The sequence below is a fragment of the Perna viridis genome, chromosome 8, assembly GCF_037379345.1.
Source record: "Perna viridis isolate PV_CMFRI_1.1 ecotype Kerala chromosome 8, ASM3737934v1, whole genome shotgun sequence".
Classification (NCBI taxonomy): domain Eukaryota; kingdom Metazoa; phylum Mollusca; class Bivalvia; order Mytilida; family Mytilidae; genus Perna; species Perna viridis.
Window position 1 is genome coordinate 19,057,295 of NC_142452.1, and position 26,253 is coordinate 19,083,547.

The 26,253-nt window shown below is 33.1% G+C and overlaps 2 protein-coding genes and 1 pseudogene across 2 annotated transcripts in view; 2 read left to right on the forward strand and 1 right to left on the reverse strand.

Moving 5' to 3' along the window:
• Nucleotides 1-9,550, reverse strand: part of LOC148609652 (cadherin EGF LAG seven-pass G-type receptor 1-like) — a 47,396-nt gene extending 37,846 nt beyond the window's left edge. The window contains exon 1 of the mRNA XM_088541904.1: nt 9,435-9,550. Coding sequence (XP_088398030.1) covers nt 9,435-9,480 — 46 coding nt within the window. The 5' untranslated portion in view covers nt 9,481-9,550. The remainder of the gene's footprint in view (nt 1-9,434) is intronic.
• Nucleotides 9,551-15,176: 5,626 nt separating this feature from the next.
• Nucleotides 15,177-16,345, forward strand: LOC148609653 (uncharacterized; annotated as a pseudogene).
• A 960-nt stretch (nt 16,346-17,305) lies between these two features.
• Nucleotides 17,306-21,292, forward strand: LOC148609654 (sigma intracellular receptor 2-like). Its single transcript, XM_088541052.1, has 3 exons — nt 17,306-17,461; nt 19,568-19,712; nt 20,915-21,292. The coding sequence occupies exons 1-3, from the start codon at nt 17,354-17,356 to the stop codon at nt 21,166-21,168; spliced, it is 507 nt and encodes a 168-aa protein (XP_088397178.1). The 5' UTR covers nt 17,306-17,353; the 3' UTR covers nt 21,169-21,292.
• The last annotated feature ends 4,961 nt before the right edge of the window (nt 21,293-26,253 follow it).

Genomic DNA, 26,253 nt, shown 5'->3' on the forward strand with positions numbered 1-26,253 from the left:
TTAAGGAGTAATTTTTTTTTTGCAAAATATAAGTTATGTAAATATTTTCAAAATTTAGTAATTTCGAAAACGCAAGTGCAAAATCTGTTCGTGAAGAATATGCCTATGTTACCTTTATTAAATTCTGACACTTTGTTACAAATACAATTAAAACGTGCAATTTGAGAAATGTTAATACCGTAGGATGGTGCTCCAGGAATATGAACATATGGGAATAGCAAACGTACATAGGAAAATCATATGTTATAAAGTCATATCATTTGACATAAATGTAGATATGTTCTTTTGTAAAATATCGTACTTGTACTATTTTTGTTGGGAGGATTGTCTTCGTTTGACGAAGTCAAAATACGTCATTTCCAAAATAACATTATAACTTGATGAATAGAGATGACTTACAAACAATGCAATGTTTACTTTATTCTTTTGTATGAATTTACCAGAACAAGTGAATTGTGTCAATATAATATTGAACTTCCTTAGCAAACAAAGTACTTACATTTTTCAAACCAACAATCTTTGATATACTTGTGAGGAGATAACAAAAATCGGCTTATATCGGCTAACTGATGGAACTACGGTATGGAGTATGATTTTTAAAGTCATTTATGCAACACATATCAAAGTACAAAAGGTGTATCTACTTTAATAAAAGAAGGTAGACATAGGGTAAGGGACATACTCTTGAAGCCGGTGATATATTGTGTCATATTAAATTCCAAAGCCTATTTATCTTTCATTTAAAGCAGAATAAAATCAGTCCAAATTACATTGATGCTCACATGAGATCGATATAAAATGCTAGATACAAACCTTCAAATGATTTGTAAGAATTGTGTACCTTACCCTAGTTCTACTTCCTTAACTATTCCTCAATGAGCTACCTTCTGACTAATCTAGTTCCCTGGTCAATATCATAAGCGACCCTACGACCTCTAAGAATATAGACTCAGGTTAGACTCAGGTCACCAGCGACGGATATGCACAATATATTGGTAAAGTGCCGCTTATAAAATAAAATAATAGCAAAGATGAGATTATTTAAATTGACTTCGTAATTGTGCATTTATACCGAAATACATTATAAGTAATTTGAAAATATTTAAGCGTATTTTTCCTTGAATTTTTCCTTTTGTTGAATTTTTAGAACGTATAAAAGTAAATGAAATAACGTCATATTCGCTCAACCAATCAAAAGACAAACAATGTCACAGGTGAACCGGGGTTATATTTGAGAGAAACGTTTTGAACGAAATATTACCCGGGCTTCCAGATTACCTTCTGATGAACAGCCGTCTACTCTGAAATATGCTTTCTCATACCATTGTACTTGACCAAAGCAAAAAACCTTTGATATTTTGTAACATTTAGTCTACAATTTGCTATTTTTCCTTAACTTCATTATCCAAGCGAATGTTTGTTTTTCTATTGTTAACTTTGATTTCATTGTAACACCGTCTTGCCGTAATAATGTAGAGGGCACTAGCAACATCAATTGGTCTACTTCAAATTGAAATTGACAGCCGAACCATATACCGATTATCAAAACCTATTCATCTGTTTAACTGTCCTTAGTTTATGATACATACTGACCACTGAGTCCCTACTGCTTTTGTTTGTTCAAACAATTTATATATTTGACGTCGACGCTCAAATCATGTAAGGTGATCTCCGTACCAATAAATATCTAGGATTTGAACTGGCTAGCAAACCACCTTCACTAATTCTATATACCCGGGTGTAATAAGCCCTTGCACCATGGAAGTCACCTGCGCTATTTATCTAATATTCACTAATACAACATCAAATTTAAAAAAAAAATAACTCAGAGATTTACGTTTACGTTGATTATTCGGTTTAAGCATTTTCAAAAACGTTTTAAAGAGCAATCAAGGGAACCAAGGTTATAGCGGTAATCGAAGAGTAATCAAGGGAACCAAGGTTAAAAAGGTAATCAAAAAGTAATAAAGGGAACCAAGGTTATAGCGGTAATCAAAGAATAATCAAGGGAACCAAGGTTATAGAGGTAATCAAGGGAACCAAGGTTATAGCGGTAATCAAGGGAACCAAGGTTATAGCGGTAATCAAGGGAACCAAGGTTATAGCGGTAATCAAGGGAACCAAGGTTATAGCGGTAATCAAAGAGTAATCAAGGGAACCAAGGTTTTAGCGGTAATCAAAAGAATGCAATCAAGGGACAAAAACCAGACATGGAAAACAGACATACACAACAAAGAACATAAAGCAACCAAAATCATACATACAAAGTAACAAAAGTAAATGAGCAACTCGGACTCCACTAAAAACTAGGCAAATTAACCATTAGTGGCATTACCTAAATTAACTACTATTGTCCACAAAAGACCAAATATGCAAAACAGACATACACAACAAGGAACATAAAATAACTAAAATTATACATACAAAATAAAAAAAAGCAAATGAGCAACTGGGACTCCAATAAAAACTGGGAACATGGACCAGGTGCACCGTTAGGGTAAGCGTCCTCTGCTTTTCTAGAAACACCTGCCGAGTGCTCATAAATAGTGAACTCCGTCCCTCATCTAAAGGATTGTTAACAAAAAGTTGAATACTAAAGTTGTCTTAATTGATTCGGAGAACATTTAATATTTTTATAATTATAATAGTTTCTCAATAGAAGCTGCCGCATCGACATTTTCAATTGCGTGTATTACGTGTTTCAGAAAGAGAAAGTACAATGCCATTTAAAAATAATTTATTCTTTGACAACCAATAATTATGTTTTATTACTTTTGGTCTATGTTGAGATGCAGCGTTTTGTATTCGTTTTATATCGAGTAGGTTGTATGGCTGTACGGTTATTTTTCATGAATGATAATTGTTTGTATAATAAAGCAAATATACATTTGACCCTATACTGCTGTGATCTATGTTTGAACCTATTGTTATGTTTGTAGTAAATTACTCAGGATGTTTGTGAAGATATAATTTTGAAAAAAAGTACTTATTTGTTTTTGTATTTCGCTTGCATTTGCGTCTCTTTTGTTACTATGAAATATAATTAGAACTGTACTTTCTCTATATATCTAGATAAGAAACCACGTTTTAATTGAGACCTTTGTAGTCGCAAACCCATCTGCTTTGGACAATACCTACCAATATAAATGCAAAAACCCTTTAATTTTGAAAACAGTACAAATCATATAGATACTACAACTTACGAACAATGTATATTCGGCGTCACATAAATAAGATACTGTTAAAATTTGAATAAAAATATTTTCTACGACTTTATTGACACCTACCTCGTTTAAATTGTCTTAAATGACTTGCTTATTCGTTTATCCAAACGGCTTCTCTATAAACATTGAATCGTTAAATTCCGGTCAGATTTTAATTCTCGGTGCCAATATTTACATTGTAAAAATTCGGCCATTTTTACAGTGATCGGGTTTCTAGGAGATGTTGTTTACGTTTAAATGGTTTGTCCAAAAACCGAAGAACCCAGAATGCATTTCGGCGTTATTTCGGATATCTCGGATTTATTTTACGCGAACAACGTACAATACCGAGAAGTTGATCAAGCAGACGATTGTCACCGGAGTTCGACAGGAACTTTCGAACTTCGTTTGTAAACAAATCGTCCCGTAGAAACCAACATGGCTGATATTAGTATGGGATTTTCCCGTAAGGATTTGTTACGCATGATTTAAGCTAACAAGCGACTCGTTGGTACTAACACGTCATGCATATATGCGAACTATCTTCATATTAAATAAAAGAGAGACAACTCTAGCGGTAAGTCCCAACGGTTTAAAAGGTAGAGCTTCAATTCGAAAATGTGTTGTATGTGACGTCGAGTATACATGTGTTTCAAGGGATAATCTTATACCATCGGCATTAGTTTAAGGAGAATCTAAATTCAAACAATATATTTTATTCACAATTGGAACTCAAAACGAAAACATCGAACTAGGAAGCCAAATCCGGCCCCGAAAAGCTCCACCATTTGCAAAAAAAGCCTATCTTAGTGTTGAAAGAGATTTCAATTTCGTGAAACAGCAATTTTCAATCATTTTTTTGTTAATTATATATGATAAATATAGGGTCAGACAAATCTGTTCATTGGTTACTGGAATTAAAGAATGCCCTCGTGGTTTCTAAATACCCAAATTCCAAACATGTGAATATTTAATTTGTTGGTTTGTATATTGCATTTAAATATGAGTGAGAACAAAAATAATGGTTACATGTAAGAACTTGTAGCAAATACGTTGATGGAATGACTGAATCTAGCTGAATAAGATCAGTTCATCTAAGGACTGAGTGTTTTTAATATATTTGTTGAAACTCATCGTGGGATTAATCCTCGATAACCCGTGAAGGGTCACTGATAATCGTCAATTGTACTCCACCAGTTTATAGTGGAGTTTGAGTTGCTCATTTCCATTTGTTGTTTTGTATGTATGATTTTAGTTACTCTACGTTCTTTGTTTTGTGTGTCTGTTTTCCGTGTCTGGTCTTTGTTCCTGGATTACATTCTTTTGATTACCGCTATAACCTTGGTTCCCTTAAGACGTTTTAAAGAGTAATCAAGGGAACCAAAGTTATAGTGGTAATCAAAAGAATTCAATGCAGGGACAAAGACCAGACATGGAAATCAGACATACACAACAAGGAACATAAACTAACTAAAATCATACATACAAAGTAACAAAAGTAAATGAGCAACTCGGACTCCACTAAAAACTGGGAACATGGACCAGGTGCACCGTTAGGGTAAGAGTCCTCTGCTTTTCTAGAAACACCTGCCGAGTTGCTAATAAAAAGTGAAGTCCGGGGTAAACAACCGAGGAAAGGAAAACTATGACCTGTTGAATAAATCAGTTTGCTTGATGCAGATGGATACACCACAACTATCCACGAGTTCATGATGACGACCATAAAACTTCTGTAGTGATGACTTGTAGCAACATAACCCTGTTCAAGAAGCCTATTTGTTAGAGTTCTAGTGCGATACAAACAGTCTGCGTAGTTTAGGCAAGCTCTGGCATAACGTATGAGTTTTGATATGAACACTCCATAAGCAGGTGCTGAAGGGATGTTGCCACAGATGAAAGGAAAGTTGACCATTTAAATAAAAAGTCATCACGTTTGTCGTAAAGTGTCGTCAATTTGAACTGGCTAGAAAACCATCTTCACTAATTTTATATACTCGGGTGTAACAAGCCCTTACACCATGGAAGTCACCTGCGCTACTTAATACTAATACAACATCCATTTAAAAATATATATATGTAGATATATTGCAATTATTTTAATTATAATACAGTGCTCGGTTAAAAATGCATAAACACGTAGTCCATGGTTACAGAAATTTGTAAGCGGCATATGATCTTCAATCATCCAAATATAACGCCTTTAATATCTGATGGACATTAAAATATAATTTAAAATTTAAATGAGTGCCTTTTTTTTTTAAACTGAACGATTAGAAATAAAAACTTCGTCATCAAATCATGTGGATTTGCATGTTTTATGCTAGGTGATGGATCGATGTAGATATATTGCAATTATTTATTACAAATGTCATCATATAGTGTAGTCCGTTATAAAAAAAATATACAAACAAACAAACCAACAAAAAATCAATTACATACAAAAAAAATAACAAATAAAAGAAAAAAAAAAAACAAAACTGTTGTAAATTATCTTTAAACCTATTCAATATACCTTTTACCAAGCAGCAATATTTCGGCTATTTGAGGCAATGGCCATAAATGGATGTTAAAAGGAACATAGAATGATGATGACATAAAAAATGGGAAGAGACACAACAAAATAAGGTCGACGAGTTTTGAATGCCACTGGACATTGCGAGAGGTGGGTAGATTAATTCACCTTCTGTAAACATGTCAAGGATACCCCATTGGACCAACTTGGGTACATAACCCAGTTGCTCAGTGGGCAGAGAACCATAGCCCCCGGCCAGGGTTTTGAGCACTACTAATCGCCCTTTTACGACAAGCCTAGCGATGCTGCAGACCTATTCTTTTGACACTCGTACATGTACGGTGCATTAGATATTTGAATAATTAATGCAAACAAAATACAAAGGTAAGATGAATACCTTATATCAAACCACAAAAATCTATAGTTTACATTACTTTCAAAAAGGTGAATAATCGTCAACCGTAACCCTTTCTTGTGTAAATTCACATGAGTTATAATTGGTTCACTGTACACTTCATTTAATAAATACATCAACCCTTATGTAATCACCTTACTTGAAAAAAATAAAATCAATATTGCTAAATCATATCGCTTTAAAATAATAAAACGACGAAATAACATACAGTGAATCGAACTATTTCGCGTCATTTGATGGCTCGTATTGTTACAAAATTAAGCAAATGATAAACCGGATTCATTTTATATTTACCTCCAAAAACCTATTATTTTAGCCATTTGGCGTCCGTCTTGTAAAGCATCAATATATCCAAGACTCTTAACTGAACCCGCTCGGAAACATTTTTCGCAAGAACATCGTCGTTTGAAATTGAGAAAAAAAATAGATCCTTTGGAAAATCCTCTTGCCATGTGGTCAGAGAAAAAGAAAGAAAGGGGCGTTTTGAAATTAACTTTTTATATTACCTGGTAGCATTCAACAATCATCGAAGTTATATTACTGAAAACTGACCATCATTTAATTCTATTGAATAAGAAAAAAAGCTTGTGCTTGTGCTAAGTTTAAGCCCTTCCACTTCTATTAATGAACATTTTAATTTTTCAATTGTGGTTTTATGTACATTAGCAAGAATCTCATGCATTTGGGAGGAGAATGTTTGGCCAATCGAACTAGCAGTGCTTTGTATTATGTCGAGACGGAAATTTTTGTGCTATCTCACAGAAGCAAGAGCAATCGGATATGCGTATTAATCTACACGGATATAATTTTCTGATATCGAGACAACCAGTTGTATTTTAACTCCTCTTCGATGCGTGCTTGGCGAAAAGAAGTAAATATCAAAATCTACAGTATTTGTGTGCCACGACAGAGGATCGCAACTAAGAACCCCTCAAACAACACAAAGCTTACTTTTAAGGTATTTTGTAAAAAAAGAGAGTTTACAAGTTCACAAATACAAAACTTTTAGTTGTAGTTCGTCGATTCCTATAAATTTTACTTTAAGATCGCTAAACAGGTAAGATAATCAATCCTTGACATAAAAGTAATTCATGGGCTGACATCTTGCCAAGTCTTCCTTTATAATCAAAGTAATAAGTGGGAAGATCAGTGATAGTTCTTTAACCATTCATTGTAAAATGAAGGTGTTTCGTCATCGTTTGACGAAGTTAAAGCTTTGATTTGAACAAAACATATATATTTTGATGGAGAGAAATGATATAAATTCTACTTTAAAGTTAACCCATGATTTGACCGTAATATTTACTCAATATACTTTTAAAAATATATTTATTGAATAATCATGACAAATGAAAATGAATATTAACATAATTTAGCAAACAAAAAACGAGTATTCAAGTATAAGTGGAGGGGCGATATAATGCTAAGTGGTTTCTTTTTTCCATTCACTGATTTCAAATTAAAGAATATTTGTTAATATATGCTTGGGAGATGTGAAAATTAAATCAAAAGTCCACAGATTGGAAAATGATATCGTTTGAGGTTTGAAACTAGTGCATCAATTTTTTGCTTCGAATTTGAAAAAAGAACAAACACGCCCTAAATTGAGGTGTGAGCTTTGAATGCTTTCATGAAGATGACAATTTTGAGTTTTATTATGAGGGGTTGTTGGGGAGGGGTGTTCACAGAAGTACGGTTAAAGTCTATTACAGGTTTTACAACAAATTTTGTAGTGCTTTAACTGCCTTGTAAATGATTTCGTTGAAAATTCATACGACTAATGCAATGCAAAGTTCACCAAATGAGCGGCAAGGGACAGAATTTTGATATGAATCAGAAGGATTTAATTTCATTAAATTCAGAATAAAAATTACCCATAGACGTTCGGACTATTAAATTGTTCGTGGATTATCCATATAAGATATACTCTGACACCTTCATTAAACGTAAAATAAAGGACTTTGTAAGGTAGATTTAATCAAGATTGTTTTTGTTGAACAGTCATTTGACCGCTATTAATTTAAAGTTTGGCATGTGGAGATAAAAAAGCAAACAAACAAACAAAACAAAACAAAACAAAAAATAAAACAAAAATAAAATAAAGCAACCGGCAAGACCAGACAACGGAAGAACTTGAAGCAATTATTGTTTTACTTATAGACAACCAATTTGTTCAACGTGTCGTAGTTTTCCTTTCGTCTACCTCGGAGCAGTTTCGCCGGTATTTCTAGAAGGCAGGGGAAGTTAACCCTACCGGTGCATCTGTTCTATGCTCCTAGTTTTTAGTGGAGTGTGAGTCGGCCACTTACTTTGTTGTTGTAATTATGGTTATTTTATGTTTTTCGTTGTGTGTTTCTGTCTTCGATGTCTGGTTTTTGTCCCTGGATATAACACATCATTAATTCACACAAATTACATTCATATAATTAATTATATGAATGTAATATGTGTGAATTAATGGGATGTGTTATATTTACGCATGTCGACAAAAGCTAAAGGAAATCTAACTTACTATTGTAATTTTTCAGATAAAACAAGAGTTCGAAAGTTCATTCCATAGCATTTGATTTAGACTTACAAATTTCACAAACTGAAAACCATTTTTGTTCTGTCTTGTAAAACATGTTGCAAAGGACAAGGGTTACACAACATTGTAGTATATTGAAATATTTTATCAAAGATATTCCTCCTACATGTAAATAAGCCCAAACGTTAATTAATATTCTATTTTTTTTCAGAAATTTCACACACATCTATTGTACATTTTACTGGGAGGGGTCTCCTTATGGCAGGAATTTAAATAATATGAAGTTTATAAAATCTTTTGGACCTCTCAGTGTATTTTATATCCTCTAGAGTTACATGCTTAACGGAATATCAGGAATATTCCGGTTAAAATCTTTTAAAATTTCCGTTATAACTTATATAGTTTAGGCATTCATTAATTAAATAATGATTGAATTACAGATTGATTTATTATGGATGTTTATCTATGAGGGTCGGGAAATATTTTTTTAAAGATCCCATTTACTTCTTTAAAATAATATTAAAGTATTAAATGCACATCTTTACAGATGAAGTGAAATTATTTACATGTCTTTAATTTTATAAAATATAGATAGCGTAAGATCATGCTTGCCCCTTAACTGTACATGGTTGCTGTATGAGAAAAAGTGGCAAAAGTGGCAATGTACTGCAATTAGGCTTAGAGACATGTCTTAAATAGCGATGTTAATTTTTTTTTTTTTTGTTAATATGACATTTAATGTGACTACCAATATACAATGTGCTGATTATAACATACCTTGAATCCCATAGATAAAAGTGCAAAGCAACAAAACAATCATCATATTTATCAAGATGACCTTACATCCACATTCACCGTATTCTAATCTTTTTCTAATAAAAATTAAACCGAAAAGAAAGTATACGGGTACACAATCTCTCAGTGAAGCTCTAGTGATTCCAAATAAATATGCAAACAATCTTTTATGATTAAAAAATGAAATTAAATATTCAAATTAATATTTTGAGTCAATGAACTTTCTTTTGGAGTTTAAGGTAATATCTATATTTGTTAAATGATTTAACTCATTCAGATACATATCAACAATCATACTCAAACATTTTATCTGTCAATGGAAATACAGTACTGTTTTGAATTAAAAAATAAATAACATTTAATATTTAACACGGATTTGAAAGGTCGTTTTGACGTTTTGGCATCGGGCAGAGAGTGCAATATCAATGGGGTATATTTCGGTCTATTTCTAATCTTACATAATTCCTCAAAACAAAACATAATACAAGATACCCTTATTTGCTATACATAATAACTATTCTTCATATGTATGATAGGTATAAGATATTCTATTTAAATATTAAACCTGAAGGAGTTGGTAGATTAGGTCAACCAGTAATGTAAGATATGTGACTTTCCTAATTGATTCCGGTTAATAGAAATATTTTCTTTTAGGTTCACTGTATTGAGAAAAATAGCACGTAAACCGATAGATGAAACAATACAGTGTCTTTATCGATTCTAACGGGAGCTGCACTAGTTTTTATTGAGGTCCGGAGCTGGTTTTTCAATAGCTGCCAGATGTTGCTCTGTTTTGTGGTAATTAGTTGGTGCTTTGTACGCCAAATCTGGCATCCTTTGAGTTGAGCTTCATCTTGTATTTTTTTTATTAGGATTTGATAGAGGTTTTCAAACGGACTATGTTAAATTAGATCAACCTGAAACGGTTTTTTTTTTTCGATTGCCCTGCTCAAAGCCTCTAGCCTTTGTGTTGCTTAAGTGATCTTGAACCTTATTTATTTCCATGCTATATTTTTTTCCTTTTAAGTGATGTCTTTTTCTATAAACCGAACAGGATCTATCGTTTCCGAGGTTTGGTAAATTTAAACCCACGTTTTAAAGAATCATAGACTGTTTCGTTATTTTTTCTTGTCACTGGTTTGTAATGTTGTAGTCTCGTTGACTTATTTCCCGTTTTCAATTCGTTCTTTATATGTAGACATGTACTTGTGTCGCAACAGAACAAAAAAGTTTACTGGTTAAATATTTAATTATAATGCTTGTCTTGAATTTGACTATGTTGCTGTACATTTTATACATTTAAAAAGCCGTCGTGATCGAGGAAGAAAAACATGACACCAAAAGTGTAGTGAATGGAATGATAGGGTATTTTTCATTGTTAGAGTACCGGAACAAACTATTTAGATGTAATACCAAAGTATTTTCTATAGCAGTATAATTGAGCATGTAAGTCTTGTCATGTGACTCCGTGGTTTCACGAGATTGGGTCCAAAAATTGATTGGCATTTGTCATTTACATAGCTTTGAGTTCAATATTGAAAGCTGAATATCTGTTTTCTGGGTAAATATGCCGATAAAAAACAAATATCTATTTATACAGAATGAAAGTGTTCAAAATATCAGTGAAAAGAAGTGTGATGTAGCATTTTGAAGAAAACAAAATGCAGATCGGTCTTCGGATTTCTGTCACCTAAATAAAAAATACGTAGTACTTGGTATATATTATTCATACTTTGTACAGATCGATTCCACATATTCTTCTAAGTTTACGTATACAAGATTGTCAAAATGCTTGATTTCTTATTAACAAAATAAATCTCAACTGAAGTGGATATTTTTAAAAGGCATCCAGCATTGTATTCCAGTGGGAACAAGTTGTACTCCGTACTCGCTGATCTATTCCTTCACTATCAGGAAGCAGACATAATAGATGATCCTATCCAAAAGAAGAAACATCGTTTGCAAGATTATCTAATATCAATATCAGTCTTTGAGCAATCTAATGTGCGGGACTTTAACATCACATTAACCCAAACAAATTGAGATAAAGGACATCACAGTCACTATAACGTTAGCCTCATATCTTGATCTACCTTACAAATAGATAGAAAGGGAGAACAAATGACCAAAATGTATGACAAATGCGATAAATTTTCATTCCTTAAACGATAGAAAAATTCTTATTCTTGACAAAAATTACCATCCAACGAACACTCCCGTCCCAGGTAAAAACTATCATAGGGGAAGAGAGGAATACTGGATACGCAGACTAGGTACTGCAATATCTTACGGGTGCAATGACAATATCAAAAGTAAAGGAAACCTTTCAAGCCAATATAAGCACAGCATGAAGGTGACGAATTTATTGCACAAAAATCAAAGCAAGAAAAGGATTCACGGTCATCGCCACTACACGTCACCTAAGATGCATGATGTTTCCCTATAAGGTCTTCTTCCTTTCATACAAAAATCTCTTTGATTTCGTCTCATATCGCACTAAACTCTATTTTGTATATCTCACTCTACTACACTCCGTTTACAAAACAAGTCTTAACACTCTTGTTTCTGATCCATTATCAGCGCATCATTAAACAGACTTGTTGCCACAGTTTTGAATATTGATTTTCGCAGACTCTTTATAAACCAGTTTGTATAAAAGGTCAAAATGAAGAATAACGATCATTTCGTCCACTATCTTTTGTCAACAAAGGTATAGATGCTATTAATATGGCTAACTTCCATCATCACAAAAACGTAACCAACAAAATTCCCCAATATTTGATGGACAAATCAATACCGATTATTTCATATTCCTATACTTCACCTATTGCATCCAAAATTTAAATGATAGAAGGCTTTTGCAGAACCTCGAGATTGAGAACTTCAAGGTAAACCACCTGACTATTCATGCAAAAACTCTCCATTTAAATATTGTCCCATTCCAATGGGAACAAATTGTGCTCCTCTACCTGCTGACCTATTCCTTCACTCTTATGTGGCTGACTTTATAGCTGATCTGATCCGAAAGAAAGAATATCGTTTACCTTTAATCTTAGTTTTCGCTTTACAGATGACGTATTATCGTTAAAAAATCCTTGTTTCGGGGATTTAATACATCGGATCTATTCATTCACAATTGTCTTTCATTTCATCTGTGTCAACCATCTTCGTATGGAGTTTTCATATCACAATTCATACGTTATGCCAGAGCTTGCCGTAACTACGTAGAAGTTTTGTATCGCGTTAGACTTCTTACAATTAGGCTTCTGGAACATGATTATGTTGTGACAAGATTGAAGTCATCAATACAGATCTTTTATGGTCGTCATCGTGAACTGGTGTAGCCATTCTACCAATCATATAATGATTAAAAAGGGGAAATTGTGTTTTGTTCTTTCAGAAAAGTACAGCCAGTGTCATAAATAAAATGACGTTGACAGCCAAAATATTTGTTTTACGTGGCAAAAGTCTTCTTGATTTGTTTTTTTTTATTCAAGGGGTAGGACTAGATTTTATTTATTGGCAAATGAATGCTACAAAGGCTTAATGAAATCGAATGTGATACAAACATATGAAATGTATATATAGCTGCAGAGACAATTTAGATATTCGATTTGCATGTTTCCATATTATTCGATCTACATTGATCTACATTGAAAGTTTTGCTATATTAAAGTCTGAATACAAACATGAACAGTTGTTTTATTTTGCTATCAACAGAACGTCTTGTGCTTATTGGTTTTAAAAGATCCGAATCCCAAATAAGTAACTGAAATTGATTTTTGCGGTGTACTAATTTTCGTTTTTTTCGCGGTGGACAGAAAACCACGAAAAATAGTACCTGCAAAATTGATTTCTAACAATATATAGCGCTTATATCTTTGAAACCCCGAAAATTGATATCCACTAATATGTTTACTTTGCCAGAATCCGCCAAAATTAGAAATCGCGAAAATAAGTACGTTTACAGTTACAGTAACTGGTGTCAGTCATTAATCGTATTGATTGATCAACTAAGTTGGGTATTTTAAAGGGATGTAAATCAAGTTTGAACTAACTTTTGTTCTCAAAAGTGTCTTTTATAGTTCGAATTTAACCAACATATCTGCTATTATTCCTCATAACAATAATTACAATTTTATAAAAAAAACAAACAGTGAAACAAACAGTTCTAATATAACTACCTATTATGTCTCCGTATTTCTTGTAACATTAACGTATAGGGTCCATTCAAGCTTATGTTCGTATCCTAAGTGAGATCTCAAGAGAATTATGAGGTGTTTAAATCATTCTTAGCTGAACAGCCGAGGAGAACGCATAGCTTTGGACCAGCGGCTTTCACTTGAGTTTGATACGCCTGGTGTTGGGTAAATAATATTATTTTTTATTTTATTTGGATGTGCAATGGATAACTTTTAGGTTATTATTGCAAATTTTAAATAGCTTGGCGTGTCATTTTGGGTACGAAGCTTGGTATGCATGTTTCTGGCGTCTTTCAGACACGTGTATTTTAATTTTATAGAAGATTGTGGTTTCATATGACAATTGGTTAATGTATATCTGTAGATATAATTGGTTGTGCTTTAGATGGTTTTAGACCATTTTATATGTTTTGGATAGTTCGATGAACGATTGTGTGCATGATATGAATGGACTGTGACGGAGTTGTGTATTTTTTGTCTGTTGGTTTTTACACGTGCTTGTTGTTCACGTTTTAACTTTTTGATTTATTTGGCAGAATGTTTTAACAGATGCTAATAGTATTCAGCGTGTAATTTTAGGCACGTAGTTATTTTTATTGTCTGTCTGTCGGTGGCCTTGTTCCACGTGGATGGTAACATCGTGAGTCCTCGTGTGTTCCGATTTCGGAAACACAGTAGCGATATGTTTTTGATTTTTCCTGGTGTGTTTTTGTATATTTTACATGTAGTTAATTCAAACTAGTTAAACTAATTAGTTTTAGACTTTTAACTTAGGCGGCCATTTTTTTCTCGTGCGTTCCGTGTCGCCAGCTGTTAGGTTTAAAGCATTTGGTGTTTTTGTTTTTGGTTTTACATTCATTTTAATTGTAAATCATTTGTGCGTAATTCGTACAATGCATGCATACATGTGTTTTATTGGCTTTATTTTTTTCTTTTCTGAAATTCTGTGAAATTTATGCAGTTTTTTAGATCTACATTTTTCATGTGTTTGTTTTGGCATTGTTCATTGTTGTTTTGAATAGCTCAGAAGAACAGAGAAGGGTGTATTCTTTATAAATTTGGCCACCCTACTTTTCAGCCTTTTTGTCTTACTGAGGCTTGCATAGGGCATATTGGGATACGGGATATTTGCTATTTTACTTTTAGGGATATGGGATATTAGGCAATTTACTGTAATGGGATATGAGATATTACAACCTTGAAAATTTTTAGGGATACGGGATATTAAAAATTATTTTAGGGATATATATTTTTTAATAAATATGTTAAGGGATATTAAGACTAAAAGTTTTAGGGATACGGGATATTAGATACCCCCTATACAAGCCTCCTTACTGACTTAGCAGACAGCAGATTTGTTTGTATCTGAGTGGCATTTTTTGTCAGTTGAGTATGGAGTTATGTATATAACATGTATTTTGTTGATTCAGGCTTACACTTTGCTGACATTTTGTTCCTAATTTGTTTTATATAGTACCACTTAGTCTTTATCGGCCACTTCCCTTTACAGTTGTTTGTCAGAATGCAGTCAGATACTTTACCGGTTGATCGTCTGCATAGGATGAAGAAAGATCATCCCTTAGGGGATTATACTTTTGAGGAGCTAGAATTTGGTGGACTGACAGGCGAGGCCTTGAATGATATTTTGACGATAAGTTTTTTTTATTTTTATTAGAATGGGATTGTTGGTACCGCTTTTACCTTTGTCAAAACAATATCAGAAGCTGTGGATTTTATTTACTTTGTGCAATTTTCTTATGTTGTTGGATTTGAATTTGGATATATTTCCCCTTTAGACTTTAAATTTTGTTCGGCCATGGTTAATAACGGTCACGAGGAAATGTTTTAAATTATTCAAGCTATTTAGTTGTGAAATGTCTCAAGTCTGTCTTCTTTCTTAGGGACTCTTAGTATTTTAGTGACAATCTGAAGTTTATTTTTATTTTATTATTATTATTATTTATTCCCTATTTTTATTTTGTAGTTGTGTTGCAAGGAGTCACTTATAGAGAATGCTAGATTGCTGATGCATTTTGCCGTTATGCAGGCTAACCTTGTCGGGGCCCCAAAAGGGAAAGCTTTGGCAGCCCGAAATGTTCCAGATCCTGTCACTGCAACTAGTGCTAGTACTCATGGAGCAGAAAATGGGAACACACCGCCTCAAGATCCTACACCGAATTCTACACCTACTCAGATATTTTGCCTACAGGTGAGACACTTGTTGTGGCTTTCATGTTTAAGCTTAATTGAATTGGATTTTTATTTTGTGTAAAATGATTGATTTATGGTATTTGAGGAAGTAATGAATTTCCAAGTCTTCATAGTTTTGTTTATTTTGTACGAAACAAACCGAGTGATATTGAGAGTAAGAAGGAAATGGAAGACAAGATGACATCAATGTCCAACAAATCTGCCGAGAGCCAGGTAGGGGAGAGTTTGTCACATGTAAGGATATTAGCGTCAAAGCCAATTTAATCCAGTCACACGTTCTGTTGGCTGCCATAGAATCTTTGTAATTGTGGCGACAAAATTTGGACATAAAGAGGCAGAATTTTTCTCAAAGGCTTATACTAACTGTAAAAAGTTTGAGGATTCTCAAGATATTTGTAATTTAGCAATGAAATTATTTGGGTCAGCGTAGGACAAAAAATTAGCTAATATGGTAGCCGAGTGGATGAAAGGGAAAAATATGAAGCTTCTCCGAAGAAGTCTCTAAAAACTGAAAAGCAAAATGTTCTTTAAGCCTGAGGGATCTAGCAGATTTATCCAGGTTATCTTCAAGTTGAACTTCATCTATATTGTAAGGGGTGGCACAGAAATTCAAACCTTTAGACAAAATCCTGGTTTCAGTTTCAGATAGAGTAAAAGATGAAAGGTAGACAATTGTCGTGGTGGAAATTCGTTTCAAGTTAGACAAGTCAATTTATGAAGTTGTTTACTTCTTAATTTCTTGGATTGAATAGCTCGGATTTCGACTATTCGTCTTTGAATATTACAAAGTTCAAGATCAGACAGAAAAGAACGAGCATTTTTCAGTAAATTTTGATGAGATATGTTGAAACTAGCTCTTAACTTAGCTTAGCTTCTTGATATAATAAATCCATCAGACTCAAAGAACCATTGAAAAATCCTTTCTGTTTGTGTTTACAAAATCCATAACATAAAATTAGTAACACAAAAAAATGTCGTCAAGTTTGTTTGTCAACACAACATTCAATTTAATTAATAGATACTCATCTCATGCAAAGGGGCGATAATAATGTACCAGTATAATTAACCAAATGAAGATCAGAAAATTACAAAACAACATTTTTTTTTTAAATCATTAACAAACCAAACTGTATCATATGTTCTTGAGGATGCCTATTCTAACTATAGCTACATGTGTAAAATTATAACGACTGCGACGAATTCTCGATTTTGGTTTATTTGGCATATGCCTTAGCTACTGTTTTATATTGATGCATACCAATCTTGTTAGAATTTCGTGCCACCGCCTACTGCAAATTTCGAAAATAGTCTATGAATTATTGCGAATCATGCAGGCAAGCTGGTAAATACCCTCGATGACCAATTGTCCACCAGCGGTGTCATCGAACTGTTGGTTTCTAGTTACCTTGTTTGTACGGAAATAATTCATATTTGGACGGCATTCGATTCAGAAACCTATTTTTCTACTTTCGATTTCTTGTTTTAATCATGAAGTATTTAGATGTTCTTTTTCAGTTTTATTTTATAATTCACATTCCAGTGGCAATCTTCATAGATTCACAAGCCATATTTCCTCAATGGATTTATCCAAGTGTAGTAAGTGATATATACTTATACATGATATATATACATGATTTGTATTTTAATTTACGTTTACATCAGTCTAAATATAGATGTTGTTTTCAAATTGTACATTTCATTTGATAGTTTAAAATTTATGATACTAATAACAATCCCTCTCGATTCTGTTTACACGGTCACTTATATTCCATTCTTACATGTACGAGTATAGTTTTTGCCTTTTTTTTCACACTACACTACATGGGCCGAATATTCCCCACGTGTGAGCGACTAATACGAAAAGGAGGTTTTTTTTATTATTGCATAGGGTATTTTATGGCAAAAATGTCCTTCCATATTAGTTCTTTTTCTTTTTTTTTAGTAATTTTTCTAGATACATATTTTTAACAAAGGATCCGGGAGCCAAGAAAACTCGAAACGGACTTTCACGATTCCTAGACATGTTGCGTGTAATTTTATAGCTAATCGAAGATCATATTTCCTATTGAAATATTGGGGATAAGACCACGCGATCTTTTAAATACGGTCTTGTATTGTTATTTTATTGTTATATAACCATACACTGTTCAAGTGTACATTTAGTAAAAAGTTAAAGATAAAAACAAAGACCATTGTTAAGACTCTTTAGCGTTTATCTGGAGAGAGAACATATTTTAAGTTGTATCGCTTTATTTATAACGTCTGTACATTACGTTATGTACAACTTATTTTTCTCTCCTCAATCCGAACATTTTTAGAGACCCCGCCTGGTGTTTAAATACCAAAATAAATATCAAACATAAATCAGTTTTAATGGTGCAGATGGATACACCATAACGATCCACGAGTTCATGATGACGACCATGAAACTTCTGTAGTGATGACTTCAATCTTGTAGCAACATATATATCCCTGTTCGTGTTTAATCCATGAACGTGTGTAACAAATTTGTTATAGATGTCTTTTCAATAATGTATATTTTACAACCAGAAAGACAAAAAGAAGTCCGCACAGTTACTTATCTACTTTATGAAATTGTACCACAGGGTGTCATACCACAAAAGGAAGGCTTTGATTGATATAGAGATACACACCCAGTTGCAACATGAAATGTTTAGAATTAAGATTTGTAATAAAGACCAGAAACAAGCATATTCATTAAGTCTGGACAAGAACTTGGGCCATGATTATTACAATAATTGAATCCCTTTGAGATTGTACCAAAAGGTCATATCACACAATTGACTCTGGTATCAACTTTTGGAATTGTGTCTAGAAACAATTTGGAAATTTTGTTGGACATAAAGGGAACAAGACAAAATGAATTTTCCTATAATGTCTGGATGATGCATGACTTTGAAATTGCATCATAAAGTGTCATAACCCAGTTGGAAGGTTTATATAAAAGTTGGTAGTTGTGACTTGAACCGTGTAGGTGATATGAAGCCACTTTGATTCAGGACATTCTTATCGTATTCAAATCGCAATCAAATTAGTTTACTAAATCTGAATCAAGCTTTGTGTGTCAATACTTCCCCAAACTGTACAGGGCAAGACCTCTGCGGTCGCATCTAGCTGCTTCATGTCAATCATTCACTTGTTCAATGAAAAGCAGCAGGATTGTCTCTCTTCTACTACAAATGCGTCATAGTCGGAACAAATGAAACGAAGTAATTCATTGCAGCCACTCACTTCAATGGTGCTGTTTCAAAATGGTCGTGAGATACATTGTGTATCTGTCAATTGATTAGAACTACTATCTATAAAAAAAGATAGCCGACGCAATTTCTACATTTCTTTCAAGAAAATAACACATGGCACGCAATTACAATTTTTCTATTCATTGTTTTTCGAACGCCACGAAGTTATCAGTATTTGACCAATCGGGAAACAGAATTGCGATCAAGTGACTTGCGTTTCCATAGAAGAGTGTCCTTGAGGACAAATTAAGGGTTAAAAGCGAAACTATGCCGACAGCGTCGGAAAAAATAGAACGTATTTTTAACTTCACTGTAATGAATCCCACACGGACCGCGTGTATTTTGTCAAGTTAAGCTGACATGGATCTTATTATTAGATGAGGATATGTGTACTAAAAGTTGATATACTTTATTAATACTGTACTTTATTTATTGTTCCCAGGTAACTGATTTGGTTCGTTGGTACTGTAAAGAGTTTAAAGACTCCATGATGCTAGATCCACCAGCCTGGTTCCAATCATTTATTTATTGTGAAGTTCTCTTTCAACTGCCATTTTTCGTCATTGCTGTTAAGGCATTTCATCAAGGTTAGACTTAAGATTAAGTTTGGTAATACCAACTATTGTTTTAAGTTCCAAATCCATATAAAATTCAGATACTGCCAATGCCATATCTTCGATAATACAAGGTGTAGAAAAATCCACCAAATATAACAAATCTCAATCGTTCTACATATGCCCTATTCTTACTAACTACGTGTATAATTAGTCTTATCACCAACCATCTTGTAAAGTGCCACTTTGATATCACTGTCTGTAGGCTGGTATGAGAAAACAAATTCCATGTTATTGATAATGTTGTTACATACATTCGTATATATCTGTAATTATTGATACTTTTCAAGTTGCACTGAAAACATAATAAATAAATAAATAAAATATCATCTATATTATTGTTGTCCCAAAGGTGCAACTACTGAATGACAAACGAAGACTAGTTTTGTGGCTTGTTAATTGTTTCAAAGTTAGAATAAAATAGAAGTGAATTTAGTGAACTTTTGACAGCATGCTTCACATCCTGTCTAATGTTAATACGGCTGCTATCTAATAGCTGTTGGCCAGTGTAGTTGTGAGCAGCTTTAGACAGCTGTGTTCGATCCCATACGTTTGCAGTCTTGTGGTACAGCAAAAACATAAGCGGTAGTATGTATCTACGCACTTTGAATCCAACAATAATGCTTCTTGTTAGCTCTTATAAACGGCGCTACTTGTCAGCTTTGCCAAAGGAATCTACTTACAGTCTCCGAAAAAAGACAACTGTATTTACGAACTCCGACAAACGACATTACTTGCCAGTTCCGACAAACGGCAGTACTTGCCAGCTCTAACAAACGACACTACTTTCCAGTTCCGATCAATGACAGTACTTGCCAGCTCTAATAAATGACGCTACTTGCTAGCTCCGACAGACGGAACATTACTTTTCAGCTCCGACAAACGGCACATTACTTGCCAGCTCCAACATTCCAGCTAACAAACTGTACACTGCATAAATAGTAACAGAAACTTGAATAAATCATTTGTTTGGTACGAAGCATTTATGATATGTACATTGTCTACATGTACATGTATACATTCGCGCAAAAAGATGCGCTTTTCAATATTTATATTCTTGCATCCAACAACATACATGTACATGTACATGCCTGCATGTATCAAATGAACAATTGATCTGCTTCGTATTACAAACATACTGGTTGTCCCATCTGATCTTCTCAATTATTTTTCAGGGATACAATATTGTAGTTGGATTCGGCGACCTATGTTGATATATGCTACCCATGCTGGTACAACGACTTTAGCTATCTTGTGTAATGTGTTAATCACTGATTCCAGCCACCCAAGTCCGTTTGGACAGTTGACGATTACTGATAAACTTAAACTTTCTGCGATTTACTGTCCTTTTCTGATTATACCAGTAATGTTAATGTTCGACTTCTACTTTAGAAAGCTTGACCCGCCTCGGGAACATAAGGACAAATAACCAGATTACTTTTTAAATTTTCATTTTTATAGTTTAATCAGAGGACACTGAATATTAAATCAAATTTTGGATGTACATTCTTGAGAAATATAGTTGACAGTTTAACATTAAAAATATTTGTACATTTGTTTTATATTCTATGATATTTAACGGATTTTAAGTTTCATGGGTCAGTTAAACATGTTAGTCCTTCATCGGGCATCAGTCGTTTTTCAGTAATTCCTAATTTTTCTAAATTATGAAACATTTATCAATGATAAAGGATCTGCATACGTGTGGCACACAGTGCTTCTTATTTCTCTTTGGCTAATACTGAATTGAAATGGTGCATCTGCATGCAAGACAAACCTTTTTCGTTTGTTAGTGAGAGTTAAAACAGAAGAGCAATGATATTAGATTCGGATAGGTTAAAGCTCATCTTTTTTATGGAATAACCAATAAAGTACATGTAATGATATACTTGGAAATAATATATAACAAGGCTTGGAAGAGCACCTTAACTGTTTAATCGTGCTTTATCTTGACCCATGTTAAATTAGCCTCTTATTTAACGAAAGCATATACTTCTACAGAGTCCAGACTTGTCTGAAGGCTTAACATCTCATTTTTATTTATACGACGGGATTGTCATTGAGTATGCGTGAAATATACTTCAGCGAGGACAGGTACATGTATGTGGCTGAATTGGGATGGAATGAAGGAAATTCAATTTTCCGTCGCGGAAATGTATATCTAGCATGCTTATCTGCTACCATGCAGTCAACAACAAAAGGTCTGCATTTGTCATAACTCTTTATTTGGACTCATTTAATATATAATGCATGAATGTTTGACGTAAAGCTCCACGTTTTTTGCCACTTAACTGAAAATAGCATCATGTAATAAACAGTATTTTTTTATTTGTACCATTCTCTTAATTTAAAAGTGCAAGTAATATTGCAATTACTTACAATGTAACTCGAAGCATTCAAATTGAAGTATATTAACAACTCTACTCGCGTCAGTTGTATATTACTTTTATAATATCATTAAAAACTATTTTCATATTTCAATGTATGTTTAACAAGATGCCATTTTAATTGAAGAAACATTAAAATGCGTGGGGCTTCTGATTGATACAGTACTACTGTAATTCATGCCCAAAATAGGTATGTGGAGATAAACGAAATGCAGCCGTAAGACACTTACTGAAGTAATAAATATTGAATTATTTAGCATATAACTTACTAGCATATATAAACAAGAGGCCCCAGGAGCCTGAATCGCTCATCTGGTTGAATTCTGCATTTTAAATGTAATAAATTTAACAAGAAGTTGTTCAACAATTTTGACCAAAGACGACTTTGGTAGGACTATCATAAGGATCATTTTAACAATTGAGAATTTCTTTCTATCGAACATAGTTTTTAAGATATTGGCTGAAATGTAAAAAAAAAAAAACAACATCATTTTCCCTTTTCAAGGAATTTACTCTTTAAAGTCTTACAACTTTTATCTCTGAAGACTTTTATATTCCTAATAATCAGGATCATTTTAGCAATTGAAGGAATTTATCTAAACCTAAGGGTTGTGGAGATGTATGCAAAAAACTACTATCCGATCCCTATGTTTTATTTTTAGTAACAGTGGTCATGTTTTTCGATGGATCAAAAATCCCCACGTCAGTTCTATGCAGGATACCCCAAGGAACATTAATATCAAGTTCGATTCCAATTAGTCAAGTAGTATCAGAGGAGAAGAGTTGTAAAAATCTGTTAACGACGACGACGACTGACGCCAAGTGATGGCAATAGCTCACTTAGCCTTGGGCCAGGTGGGCATAAAATAGAACATAGGGTTCAGACAGTAGTTTATCTCAAAAACCCTTAGTTTTAGTCAAATTTTCACTTGGATAATGATCTGCGTAAGGAAGTAATACTTCACCTTAAGTTAAACAAATTTATTTAGCAGTAAATCATAGGTGGACCCGAAAGGAACCCACTAATACTGGAAGCATTTGGTTGTCTAAATAGTAAATTGAAAATAATTGAAATCCCCCTCCCACCTTGGGTTTCAGTCAGTGTCCATCTCGTTTCGGAATTTCTTTATATGCAACTGTAAACATACAATATGAAAAACTTAGCCATGATCTCTCTGTAGAACCTGGGAAGGAAAAAACGAGGGATAATAAAGTTGTTATTTCATAAATATACACGTAACCTTACTACATTGTATAAAAAAAAAGAGACACAATTCCACAATCTAATTGTTGGATCAATAAGGTTACTATTCACAAAGTTACTATCAATTTCAAATTACATATTAGCGTGATAAAACGAGCTATTCATTTTTCGTTGTCGTGTTTTCAACATATATTATTTACAGTCTCATGCTCTGTATCTAATGTAAACAAAAATAAAAGATAACCCAAGTTAAAATATCTGTTAGCCTAGTTTTGCAAACTTTCAGTTCTATTTTTTTTTAAATTGTAACATTTTTATACGACCACAAAAAAGATTGCGATCGTATAATGATATTGCGAAGTCGTTGTCTGTAGAGACTTATGTTTACGTGCGATGACTTTACAAAGTATTAGATGCTTCGTCTTAAAAAATAAAATCATATCCACGGAAGAAAGTTTGCTGTTGAATTTGGGGTTTATTTGGCCCGTAACATTTTTGGAAATAGAGACCAAACAAAAGCATTTAATATGATTTTATTATATAACTCCTGTAGTGAAAGCGTATGGATGTTTATGCGGTTTGAAAATATTCTATACCAGTATGGGATTTACTGTTGGGTTTAGATTTTAACTATTTACCAATGAGGGACTAAAAACAGAAAAAAAAACAAGCATTTTCTTGAAGGCCGGAAATACATTGACTATAAGTCAAAAGATTTCTTTGAAATTGTAACACACGGTATGAAAATAGGAGATGTGGTATGATTACCAGTGAAATAGTCATTCCACAAATGCCAAACAACTAACAATTAACCTTCTACAGGTCAACACAATGTCTTCAATGATGGGCAAAATCTATACCATAAAATAAGCTGCAAAAAGAGCGTGTTCCAAAATTTGGCGCATAGAATTATCCCAATTTCGCCTTAGTAAGATTTGGAGTGAACTAAGCGAAATGGGAACGTGTGTAAACATGTAACTAAGTGCTACTTGCGTTTATAGCAAATAAACCTTATTAACACATTTTTTAACTTATCTATATATTGTTTTAGGTATTTTTTGGCTTTTTTGATTATATGATTAAGAGGAGTAAGTTATGTTTCAGTTTAAATATTTGTTTATGAATGACCTTTTGATCTTTTAGTGAATTTAATCATATGTTCCTTTTTATCAGTTGATGGATACTTTCAATAATGACTGTGAAAAGCAAAATTCAAAATATAATACGACTGAGCACTTTTATAATAACTTGACTCAAATAAGCATAATTTTTATAAGCATACAATAATGAAGAGGCATGATATTAAAATGATCATTATCATACAAAAAAGATTGAGCAATGTCATGTTGAAAGCATAATTCCAGCAATTAAAAGCTACAGCAGCTAAGCCCAGCAGCACAATGGTGAAGGTTTATAAACTCAAATACACTAATCAGTGAAGTCTTCAAGATGTGTGATGTTACATTTCGAAATTAGATGCATTTTTTCTCACTGCAGTAGTTAGAAAAATTGCAACAAGATTCAAGATTCTTTATTTCACTCAGACAAGTTACAAAGCTTTAAGTACTAGCAAGTTAACCTTCAGTTATATGATGTTTACCTTATCTAATCGCCAATTATTTTTGATTCCAAATAAATAATGTCAATTCGATGATATTGAATTTCCAATGAATGAACAATCTGAAGATACATGTTTATAATAAATACTTTCATTATAACTTCATTAGTTTAATTCATTCATATGCATATATTTACTCATTAAATTTATTTATATTTAGATCACACTTTATTTTTTAAATCAATTTTTGTTTTTATTAGTCCCCGAATTTTACATGTATGTGTATTAATATACATCGTATAAAAGAAAAAAAATGAATATTCTATTAGTATATTTTAAAACGAGTCTTGCTTTATCTGAACTTTATTTTGACCTGAACTAGATTTTGTCTTTGTCAAAAAACTAGGACAGAGTTTGATTAAGACTAAGCATGTTTGCTTTTTTAAAATGGTTACAACGACCTAAAAATGGCTTACAGCCGTCTAAATACCTCCATGTTATAAATTTTGGTATGTCGTCTTCTTTTGTGGTAATGGTGTTTAATGTTGTAGGGTATGTAAGTCTCGTTCTAGTTTCATTTTTTTACCGGAATTTTCGATGTAGAACGTATTGAAAACCGAAGACCGACATGTATTTTATTGTTACTTTCGGGTACTCGAAATGGTGTATAACAATGCAAAAACTACATTTATCATGTAGAAATAGTTATTTGTCATATTTATCGGTATTTTTTACACAGGAAGATTTTTGCCCTTAACACAATACTCAACGCTCTCTAATTGACAAATCTCTATGCTTTCGAATAGTTGATTAGGACCCATTCTCGTGAAATCACGGAGTCACATGACGAGACTTATATACCCTATTATTTTGATATTGTTACGAATGAAAAAGAATTTGTCTCCATGAACTCCATTATTTGTTTTTGGTTTTATTGAATTTTTAAATTTGGCGGCATTTCTCCGTTTATGTCATCATACAAAAAATAAACACAATGACGGTATTTTACTTTTGAATTAAAATCCCGATTTATTTGTTTTCCTTTTCACAGTTATTGTGATGCCATTGTACAGTAATGCTACTGACATTGTACAGTTATGCCGCTAATATTGTACAGTTATGCATCTGATATTGTACAGGTATGCCGTTGACATTGTAGTTATGCTGCTGACATTGTATAGTTATGCTGCTGACGTTGTACAGTTACACTCCTTGAGACGTTTAGGTTTCCTGCACGCACGATAACTAAACGAACGCTAAACGCTCACCAAAAGAAAAAAAAGAACAACAACAAAAAAGAGGTGAAATAACATATGCAAACAAACTGTACAATGTATAAACATGTAGATCTACATGTAGGCCTAC